The following is a 12,348-nucleotide window of genomic DNA, read 5'->3' on the forward strand; positions in this document are numbered from 1 at the left end:
AAATGTTATCATGATTTGAAACAAGTGTGCATATGGTTGTTTATAAAAGGATGGAGTGAAAGAGAAAATGTAGGAAGAATGAAGGGAAAGGTGAGTTACATGAGAAAGAAAGGAAAGAGGGAGAGAAAGAGAAAGAAAAAGAGAGAGGAAGTTGGAGCAAAAGATTTGAAAGAGATTTTAGTCTTCTAAAAGTATTGCTAGTGTGTACCTCCAACTAATAAGGTAAGAGGGGAGTGAGGTTAAGCTCTTTCTATTTTAATCTTGATAAATTCATGTGTATTATGTTTATCTTTTATTTATTTTGAATTATATATGATTTTAGTTGCTTCCATTCAATTGTTATCCTCTTTATTTATTTATGTTTATATTATTTAATCTATATCCAATTAAGCATCGGTCCTATCTAATTATTTAATTTAATTTAATTTACCTCTAGTTATTCACTGGTCTTGTTTATTTATTTAATTTATCTCCAATTATGCATTGGTCCTATTTATTTATTTATTTAATTTATCTCCAGTAATACATTGGTCCTGTTTATTTATTTTATTTAATTTATCTCCAATTATGCATTGATCCTTTTTATTTATTTTATTTAATTTATTTTCAATTATTTACCGATCTTATTTATTTATTTTATTTTATTTATCTCTAGTTATACACTCATCTTGTTTATTTATTTATTTAATTTATATCGAGTTATGCATTGGTCATATTTATTTATTTTAGTAGTTTGTCTCCAGTTACGTATAGTCGTATTTATTCATTTCATTCCATTTATCTCTAGTTGCATGCTCTTGTTTATTTAACTAATTTAATTTATCCCTAAATATACATTGATCTTATTTATTTATTTTAGTAATTTCTCCCCAGTTACGTACTAGTCCTATTCATTAATTTCATTTCATTTATCTTCATTTTTGAATAGGTCCTTATATTAATTTATAATTTAATTTATTTTATAACATTCTAATCCGTATATAGTTAATTATTTAAAGTTCTTGCTTTGATTCTTATTATGCTTTATTATTATTTTATAGTTTGAAAAATATAAAAATAAATTAAAAGTAAATATTATTTTATTCAGTGAGTTTGGATAAAAGAGAGTTACCTATATGTTTTATTGTTATTTTATATTCTCTATGCATGGTGTATATATATTTTTAGTCAAGAATCTCATAACTTGATAGTCATCACATTTTATGATCTTTCAATATGTCCAAGAGTATGTCAGTTAAGAAAGAATTTTAAGTTTGGTTTCAATAAGTTAGATAAAACTAATGTTAGTACACGGTGGGATGAAAGGCAAGGACAATGGTGGGGTCTAAGGAAGTTTTACCAAGTAGGTGAGTATCTGGATAGTTTAGAATAACGCCCCGAGCAAGGATATTCATAGGCCAAATTGGGAGTATCTGATATCTGCTCAGCATCGCCAAGGTTAGGTAGTGAGTATATATATCTTTTATAGGCCTATAAATGGTTATATTCTCGAGAAAGAAATAATTGTGATTGTACCAATATTTTTATGACAAATACTAAACTACCTAGTTATTTCCCAAAATAGCTTTTGATGTTCATAGTGGCTCGTCAAAAGTGGAATGTGGATTCATATGTCTGATAATATGAACTTGAGTCTTGTGGTTGTAAGTCAAATTCTAGGCTCCCAATGTCTATATTGTTTGTTGAGTTTATTAAGATCAATATTTAAGGCTTATAAATACCTCACCACTTTAAAAATATAGATTATCTTTATTCTGATATAGAACTCTTAATATTATACAAAATACATATTTTTGCAATATCTCATGAACAATTACAGAGATGTAAACTATATATATATATATATATATATATATATATGTGTGTGTGTGTGTGTGTGTGCGTGTGTGTGTATGTGTATGAAGTTATGTTATTATTAGTGTTTTCTCAAGGAAAATCTTATTGTAAAAAAGAAATTTTAATTCCATCTTTTATCAAATAATAATTATTTACATAATAGTCAGGGCGTCATGGTGGATGTCCTGACACTAGACGCTCAACATCTGGTTATTGTGTGTTTCTTAATGACAACCCCATCTCTTGGTCTATTGTAACGTCTCATTTAATCAATAATCTTAATTAAAGGAATGTCACACATAATAACATAGTAGCGCAGTCTTGGAGCATAAACATTACTCCTTACAATATTCGAGGCACACCACGATGCCAAAACATTTCAGAATATAAGGTTCAACAGTAAAACAATTTCAAATTAAAGGATAAGCCAATACATGGGCTATAGCCCTATAACAAAGCCCAAAACACTAGGACCCAACCCAGGTGGGCTACGCAGCGAAACCATCACCTCCTTGTTGACCCCGGGTGTTTCTCCCATCTGCTCACACCAATAAATTGATGATCATCGTAAAAGGGGAAAAACACACATCAAGACATACAACAAACAACAGAAGGGTAAGCTAGAGCCAAAAATAGTTTCATCATGCAATCAGATACACCTTCACAATCAATTATACATACATCATCCAACATGCTATGACCTTCCAAACAATACACTAAGACTCAACATGACTCATCCGGATACGTATAATTTAATCAGATTCAGCGGATGCTTGCACTTGTGGTGGATATCTCTGCTCACCCCCGAGCTAAGTGTTACAAGTGTTACAATGTCTCAATCCCCCACACACAAGGTTGGCCCTTAATGAGTTTCAGGCCTCCTGCTACTCTCACTACAAGAGTCAGTCTGCTCTAAGTGAGACTAACTGACTCCTTAGAGAGTCAGGATGCAACCTTACCTTGAATCCTTACCAAATTATATAAATGGGGCACCACCATGGATCCCCACTAACAGGGGTCATGGAATTACGTCCTGAACACTGAAGCACGACCTTGAAATCTCTATCACCTAGAGATTTCAAGGAATTACGCACTGACCACAAACCAATCATAATCAAACAATAAAGGGATACTCATCATGCATATAAATTTCATGCCAACGTCTGTAACCAATCCTCATTCATGTCACATGTGAAATTCATACAAACTAATTCTTCCCAATCCACGAATATAGAATTTCCTCTCATGCCAATACCATGCCACCTTAATACCAACCGTCTCATTTAAATCACATGCCAAAATCATACTGACACACAGATCCAGTTCATAATCTCAGATTTTCCATACATTTTCACATGCCTCATGCATTAAATATAGCACACCAACCAATTAAACAGTCAATAAATATCAAGGGAGAAAAATAATGAAACCTACAACAGATCTCGCTCCAGCCAGGGGCCCTCGCTCAAGCGAGAGGAGTGCCCTCGCTCAAGCTACAAGCTCTCGCTTAGGCGAGACTGCGACAGAGGCCATGGGAGAATTTGTGGGTGCTCGCTTAGGCGAGGCCACCTCGCCTGAGAGAGATGGTCTTTCGCTTAAAATTTATTTTACTCGCTTGGGCGAGTACTCGCGCAAAAACTCCTGGGTGAGGTCTTGCTACTCTCGCCTGGGCGAGATGAACTCGCTTGAGCGAAAATAGCAGTTCACCCCTCCTGCTTCGAGTAACAGTGGCAACATGCGAATTCCAAGCAAAGTAGTTCGTTCTCATCTCAAACTAAGCATCATTCAGGCATAAAAATCACATAAAAATAGGTGTAACATCCCTAAGGAATATTACTGATATTAATAAAATAAAAAAATTCGAAAATAAATACTGCATCTATAACATACACTATTTTCCAAAACACGGGAAATGTAAAACTTTAAAAAAATAAAATCCATAAATCCAGGAGTCCAAAATTTGTGAAACTGAATAAAAGGTCATGGCTCCTGCCAGGGTTATATAATATCCTCAAAGCGAAAGTAACAAACATATATATATATATATATATATATATATATATATATATATATATATATACAAAATTATCCCCTGCTAGCCCTCGCTCCGTGTCTACGCATCATCTGGCTCACCTGTCACATCATCTGCTCCCGGATAACAAATTATCCGATCATCGCCATACACACACAGATAGGATGAGTTATGCACAAGAAAAATATAAACAGATATATGAAATAAACATGTTTCCCAACCCAAAATAACATAAGTACAAATCTCAAAATTTCCAAATCACCCGACCATGACCTCATAGTCCTTCATGAGTCATATGCATGCACTAGGTCTTGGGACTTTTCTATGCTCCCATGAAACTAACTCATTCGTGGTCCAACCCTATGAGCCTATCCCGCTCATAGTCCTGCCCTACAGACTCCTCACCTGTAGTATAACCATCCAAGTCTCATAACTTGGACCCTAGCACGCACGCAATCACCATACTATGGACTCCTCGCCCAATAGTAGCCGACAGGAACATAACAGTTCCTTGCCCATTGTGCGCCCGACACATGCAATCGCCATACTAAGGACTCCTCGCCCATTAGTAGCCGACGGGAACTCAACCAGTTCCATGCCCATCATGTGTCCAACCACCAAGCACATCCCAGACCCCTATTGGACTTAGTCCTTCAAGCCCAAACATCACACCACATGCATAAACAACCTAACCATGGTATAAACAGCCAAAACACACTCACCAGCACATAGAAACATAGTAATACGCATAAACTCGCTTAGGCTAGGGACCTCTCGCCCAATCTAGACCCTCAATCCACCCCACTTGAGCGAGTTTAAATCAGCAACAACAGCACGTTATCTCGCTTAGGCGAGATCCCCTCGCCTAGGCGAGAACGTCTCTTGCCCAAACACCCATTTCAATCTCGCTTGGGCTAAAATGCAAGCAAAGCACCACACCTGACCACGACATCTTACTTAGGCAAGGCCATCTCGCTTGGGCGAGACCCTACTTCGCTCAAAATCTATAAACTCTTCGCCTAGACGAGAAGTCGCGCTCAACACGCGCAACTTCATCACAACCTCGTTGAGGCGAGTGTCTCTCGCCTGAGCGAGCAACAAGTCGCTCAACTCTAATACTGGGTCGCCTAGGCGAGATAGGCGAACCAACACCCAATACAAGACTCTACAAATCTCGCCTAGGCGAGAAGGAGTCGCTTGGGCGAAACCTGCAGAGTTTCTTCATTGCTAGCGCACCAAAAACATAACACCAATACCAATTTACAATACCTTCAGGTTTCATTCAATATGTACCATCAATCAAACTTTAAAAACACATTTTACACAAGTTTAAATTCCCAAACTGCATAAAATAACCATGATTCAATAACAGTACCTGAAACCCTCATCACATTGCTTATTTCATACCCAAAAGACTTAGCGCCCACATTCTCTTCCAAATTCTCAATTGCAGTATACTTTATACCAAAAAGCACAACACATAAAATTCCAATTGAGAATAAAACGCAGGAATACAACCAAATAAAAACGCATATAATTCAGCACCCCTAACCTGGAATGAGTGCTCAACAATTGTGAAGACAAGACCCCCTTGATTCAAAATCCCTTCTTGCTTCAACCCTTGCACCCCGAAAACTCAATTCACCCTCTCAAACCCGTGCTCCACTCAAAAGCAAATTCCCAGCACTGCCAAAACCCTTCTTTTCCCTTAAAATGGACTTTTATAGGTGTCTTAATTAAGGGTTTAAAGGGTAAACGAAAAAAATAGGTTTAATTATGTTTTTAATTTCTTATTCATTGTTCACTAAGGTTTTTCAGCCCTTTGGCTACTCCTCCCTCTGATTTTTACCTTTGCCCTTTCAACTCCACTCTAAGCTAGAATTAGCAAAAATAAAGATTAGCAAAAATAAAGCCTTCTTTATGCCCAACAAGGTTTGAACCCATGACCTTCCACTCACAATGCTATAGCCACCACCACTATGCCAATTCACATTTAGTGATATACACAAATCAACATAAGTTTACAATACTAATCACATCATCATACCTATCTTTAAAATCAATAATAAAACAACAACACATAATTGGCATACATAGGATTCGAACCCAAGTCCTTTCACACAAACCAAGTACTCTCAACCACTTAAGCTAGTACTTTTCCACATCACCTTAAACAATAATTAATGCCATAAAGACGCTTTCTACCCGCATTTATTAATTAATTAAATATTTAGTTAAATAATTTTCACGGGTCTTACAATTCCCCCACCTTTAAAAGTGTTCGTCCTCGAAAATAGGACTTATCAGCAAAGAGATGAGGATAGGACTTCCTCATGAGGTCCTCCATCTCCCAAGTCATCTCTTGGGTTGCCTCGTCCTAGAGAACCTTCACTGTCTTCAACTCCTTACCTCTCAGTTGCTTGACTTAAGTATCCAATATGCGCACTGGTCCAACTGGCATAGTCAGATCCTCGCGTACTTGCACCTCGTCTGACTCCAAAACATGATCTGAACTTGCAATGTATCTCCTCAACTGTGAGACGTGAAACACATTATGCAAGTTGGATAGGTGAGGTGGTAAAGTGATTTCATACGTCACTGCTCCTATTCTCCGTGTAATCTGATAAGGTCCTATAAACCTCAGAGTCAACTTCCTTGATTTAAGAACCCTTCCAATACCTGTAGTTGGCGTCACTCGGAGAAATACATGGTCTCCTTCATCAAACTCAAGCAGTTGTCTCCTCTTATCTGCATAAGACTTTTGCCTACTCTGAGTTGCTCTCATCCGGTCTTGGATCAACTTGACCTTACTGGTCGTCTGTTGCAGAAATTCAGGACCAAGCACAAAGGCTTCACCATCTTGATACCAGCATAATGGGGTTCTACACCTCCTTCCATACAATGCTTCATAGGTCACCATACCAATACTGGAATGGTAACTATTATTGTAGGTGAACTCCACCAAAGGTAGCACATCATTCTAGTTTCCCATATGATCCAACACACAAGACCTCAATAAGTCTTCTAGAGATTGGATGGTCTGCTCAAACTGTCCATCCGTCTGAGGATGATACGTTGAACTCATCCTCAACTATGTACATAAGGCCGCCTGCAACGATTGCCAAAATCGTGATGTGAATCTAGGATCCCGATTTGACACTATCCTTTCGGGTACCCCATGCAATCTCACCACCTCTCGCACATACAACTCTGCTAACTTGTCCATCGACCACTTCTGATTCATAGGCAAGAAATGTGCACACTTTGTCAGTCTGTCTACTATCACCCAAACTGAATCATGACCCTTCGTCGACCTCGGAAGATATGTCACAAAATCCATAGAGATACTATCTCACTTCCATTGAGGTACGTCCAGTGGTTGCAGTGTACCTCCTGGCCTTTGGTGTTCAATTTTGGCCTTTTGACATACCAAACACTGAGCAATAAAGTCCGCTACATCTGCCTTCATACCATTCCACCAAAAGGACTCTTTCAAATCCTTATACATCTTGGTCATACCTGGATGTATGCTAAGACGGCTCTGGTGACCCTCTTTCAGTATCTACCTCCTGAAATGAGGTTCTCCTGGTACACACACTCTACCTTTAAACCGTAGAATGTTGTCCTCTCCCATCTGAGAATTCTTTCCTTTTTTGTGCCTAACCACCCCATAAACTGTTGCAGCTCCAAATCGTGTCCCTGTGCCACACGAATTTCATTCAAGAACTCATTAGTAACTCTTAGCAAGCTACACTGTATCGAGTCCTGCCCAAACTACATCCCCAGATTCATATCTCGGAGTTTCTCAATCAACTCTAACTCCTTTATCATCATGCAAGATACATGTATCTTCTTCCGACTTAGAGCATCGGCTACAACATTTGCCTTGCCCGGATGGTAGAGCAATTCAAAGTCATAGTCTTTCAAATATTCCATCCACCTTCGCTGCCTCATATTCAGTTCCTTTTGGTCAAATAAGTACTTCAAACTTTTGTGGTCGCTGAATACTCGGGATTGGGAGCTGTATAGATAATGCCTGCAAGACTTTAGAGCAAACACAATGGCGGCTAGCTCCAAGTCATGAGTCGGGTAATTCTTCTCATGCACCTTCAATTGACGAGAAGCATATGCCACGACCCTCTTTTCTTGCATCAATACACACCCCAGACCTTGATATGATGCATCATAGTACACCTCAAACACCTTCTCGGTATCCGGAATCACTAGCACTGGAGCGGTAGTCAAACACTTCTTCATTTCCTCAAAGCACTCTTCACACTACTCTGTCCAAGAGAATAGCTGATCTTTTGTTGTCAACTGTGTCAATGGGTTCACCTTCTTTGAGAACCCCTCCACAAACCTTCTGTAGTAACCTGCTAAGCCCAAGAAACTTCGTACCTCCATCACTTTCTTAGGCCTTTCCCAGTTAAGCACCGTCTCAATCTTAGCTGGGTCTACTGCAATACCCTTAGCTGAGATGACATGTCCAAGAAATTGTACCTCCTCTAGCCAAAATTCACACTTGGACAGCTTCCCATACAACTGGTGGTCTCTGAGTATCTTCAACACTACCCTCAAGTGATCGGCATGTTCTTCTCGTGTCCTCGAGTAGATAAGAATGTCATCAATGAAGACGACAACAAACTTATCCAACCAAGGTCGGAAAATTCTATTCAAGTAATCCATGAATACTGTCGGTGCATTCGTCACTCCAAATGGCATAACCACATATTCATAGTGGTCGTATCGTGATCTGAATGCTGTCTTTTGTACATCCTCCGGCCGCACTAGAATCTGGTGGTATCCCGACCTTAAGTCGATTTTAGAGAACACCCCAGCGCCCTTCAACTGGTCCAGTAAGTCGTCTATCCTTGGTAATGGATATTTGTTTTTAATAGTCAGCTTATTTAGCTGCCTATAATCCACACATAGTCACGAGCTCTCATCCTTTTTCTTCACTAACAAGACTGGAGCTCCCCAAGGCGACGCGCTCGGTCGAATGAATTGCTTCTCCAATAATTCCTCAATTTGCTTCTTGAGTTTTGCAAGCTCAGCCGGTGCCATTCTGTATGGAGCCATAGACACTAGACCTGCACCAGGAATGAGGTCAATGGTGAAGTCAATGTCTCGACTCGGCGGCAACCCTGGCACTTCATCTGGAAACACATCCGCATATTCATTAGCCACCAGTATGGACTGGATCACCTCCGTCGCACTTTTCTTCTCTGGCTTGGCCACCACCATAAAACACACAGCCCCGTCTTGTAGCGCTTTTACAGCTTCCTGAGGTGATATTAATTCCAACCCTTCATGTTTTGGGAATACCAAACTGTGCCGTCCACAATCAATTATGATGTGATTGTTAGACAACCAGTCCATCCCCAATATCACATACAGTCCCTCCAAGGGCAAGCACACCAAGTTCACCTTGTATTTGTGACCTGCCACCACCATTGAACACCCAACACAGACTGAACTGGTAGCTACCTGGCCCAAGGAAGGAGTTGAAACAAGCAACTCACACCCCAAGTCACGTGTCACCAGACTCAATCGTCCCACACAGGCATTAGAGATAAAGGAATGGGTTGCGCCAGAATCAAATAAAACTAATACATCATGCCCCAAAAGTAAACAAGGTTGTAATATCAAGTTACCTGACTGAGTAGCCTCAGTAGATGTCATAACAAACACTCTCCCAGCCGCACTAGCTCGTTTTGCTGACGAGGCTGCCGATGGTTTCTTCGCACCAGGACTCTTCTTCTCAGGGCAATTGTTTGCAAAATGACTTGGTTTGTCGCATATGAAGCACTTGCGACGATCACCGAATCCCTGTACACCATCGGTCAGCTGTGGACAATTTCTTTTCAAATGGGGTCTGCCACACTGATAACAAGTAGGACCCTGAGACATTTGTGGCCGGTTGTACGACTTCTTCATTTGTTGCGCCTCTGCGACATTCCTCTAGTGTCTACTCACAACTGGGCTAGGCCCCTTCTCCAGGTGCTTAGCACTCTTGGCCTGTTCCACCAAGACTGGGAATCTCCTCTCTCACAACGGTGTTACCACCCTCTTCAGCTCATGTCTGAGTCCTCGCTCAAACTTTAAACATCTCCATTCTTCGGTAATGGCTTGCGAGTAATACCTCGCCAGGTGCTCAAACCTGTTCACATATTCCTACACCGTCATATCTCCCTGCTGCAGTGCAAGGAACTCAACTTCCCTGTCCTATTTAGCCGTGTCAAGAAAGTATTTCTCCAGGAAACGCATCCTGAAGTTGGTCCAATTGACTTGTTCCTCTCGAGTCTGCATTTGTTGTTGCATCCCCGCCCACCAGTACTCAGCATCATCATTCAGAAGGTAGGTGGCAAATAGTATTTTCTGCTCATCCGCGCAGTTCATCACCGTGAATATCTTTTCACACTTGCGAAGCCATGCTTCCGCTTCATCAGGAGAGGCCTTGCCAATGAACTCAGCTGGCTTGTGGCGCAAAAAGTCCTCCACTGTAGGCACCCTAACTGGTGCAATGGCAGTCCTAGGCTGCGCTGCCACCAGTGTTTGCATCTCATCCACCATCCGATGAATGGCCTCCATGATGTCATCAGCACCACTATTCCTCCTCCTCTTGTTAGCAGCCATAGCCTGGATACGCCACATTACAACAGTTAAAACCAATTCACTTAGTTAAACAAAACCACTAATATCTTACTTACATATAACTAAATCACACACACAAACAAACGGTAAGCTCACTTCCCAAAAGCTCCAAAATATTTTTAAAATATTTTCAAAACGTTTGTTTTTTATATCAATTGTAACATCCCTAAAGAATATTACTGATATTAAAAAAATAAAAAAATTCAAAAATAAATACTTCATTTATAACATACACTATTTCCCAAAACACGAGAAATGTAAAATTTTAAAAAAATAAAATCCATAAATCCAAGAGTCCAAAATTCATGAAACTGAATAAAAGTTCATGGCTTTTGCCAGGGTTACATAATATCCTCAAAGTGAAAGTAACAAACATATATATATATATATATATATATATATATATATATATATATATATATATACACAAAATTATCCCCTGCTAGCCCTCGTTCTGTGTCTACGCATCATCTGGCTCACCTGTCATATCATCTGCTCCCGAATAACAAATTATCCGATCATCGGCATACACACACAAATAGGGTGAGCTATGCACAAGAAAAATATAAATAGATATATGAAATAAACATGTTTCCCAACCCAAAATAACATAAGTACAAATCTCAAAATTTCCAAATCACCCGACCATGACTTCATAGTCCTTCATGAGTCATATGCATGAACTAGGTCTTAGGACTTCTTTGTGCTCCCACGAAACTAACTCATTCGTGGTCCAACCCTATGAGCCTATCCCGCTCATAGTCTGACCCTACAGACTCCTCGCCTATAGTATAACCATCCAAGTCTCATAACTTAGACCCTAGCACGCATGCAATCACCATACTATGGACTCCTCGCCCAATAGTAGCCGATGGGAACATAACAATTTCATGCCATCGTGCGCCCGACACATGCAATCACCATACTAAGGACTCCTCGCCCATTAGTAGCCGACGGGAACTCAACCAGTTCCATGACCATCATGTGTCCAACCACCAAGCACATCCCAAACCCCTATTGGACTTAGTCCTTCAAGCCCAAACATCACACCACATGCATAAACAACCTAACCGTGGTATAAACAACCAAAACAAACTCACAAGCACATAGAAACATAGTAACTCGCATAAACTCGCTTAACCTAGGGACCTTTCGCCCAAGCTAGACCCTAAGTCTCGCTTCGGCTAATCCACCTTGCCTGAGCGAGTTTAAATCAACAACAACAGCACGTTATCTCGCTTAGGCGAGATCCCCTCGCCTAGGCGAGAACGTCTCTCGCCCAAACTCCCATTTCAATCTCGCCTAGGCTAAAATGCAAGCACAACACCACACCTGACCACGACATCTCGCTTAGGCGAGGCCATCTCGCCTGGGCAAGACCCTTGTTCGCTCAAAATCCATAAACTCCTCGCCTGGACGAGAAGTCGCGCTCAACACGCGCAACTTCATCACAACCTCGCTTAGGCGAGTGTCTCTCGCCTACTCGCCTGAGCGAGCAATAAGTCGCTCAACTCTAATACTGGGTCGCCTAGGCAAGATAGGCGAACCAACACCTAATACAAGACTCTGCAACTCTCGCCTAGGCGAGAAGGAGTCGCTTGGGCGAAACCTGCAGAGTTTCGCCACTGCTAGCGCACCAAAAACATAACACCAATACCAATTTACAATACCTTCAGGTTTCATTCAATATGTACCATCAATCAAACTCTAAAAACACATTTTACACAAGTTTAAATTCCCAAACCGCATAAAATAACCATGATTCAATAAACAGTACCTGAAACCCTCATCACATTGCTTATTTCATACCCAAAAGACTTGGCACC

The 12,348-nt window shown here is 40.3% G+C and overlaps 1 protein-coding gene across 1 annotated transcript; it reads right to left on the minus strand.

Moving 5' to 3' along the window:
- Nucleotides 1-6,293: 6,293 nt before the first annotated feature.
- LOC114195037 lies at nucleotides 6,294-8,125 on the minus strand. The gene is made up of 5 exons (XM_028085434.1): nucleotides 8,031-8,125; nucleotides 7,712-7,889; nucleotides 7,435-7,567; nucleotides 6,919-6,977; nucleotides 6,294-6,848 (listed from the first exon to the last, which is right to left on the minus strand). The coding sequence occupies exons 1-5, from the start codon at nucleotides 8,123-8,125 to the stop codon at nucleotides 6,294-6,296; spliced, it is 1,020 nt and encodes a 339-aa protein (XP_027941235.1).
- Between the last annotated feature and the right edge of the window lie 4,223 nt (nucleotides 8,126-12,348).

This window comes from Vigna unguiculata, chromosome 8 (genome assembly GCF_004118075.2).
Source record: "Vigna unguiculata cultivar IT97K-499-35 chromosome 8, ASM411807v1, whole genome shotgun sequence".
NCBI lineage: Eukaryota > Viridiplantae > Streptophyta > Magnoliopsida > Fabales > Fabaceae > Vigna > Vigna unguiculata.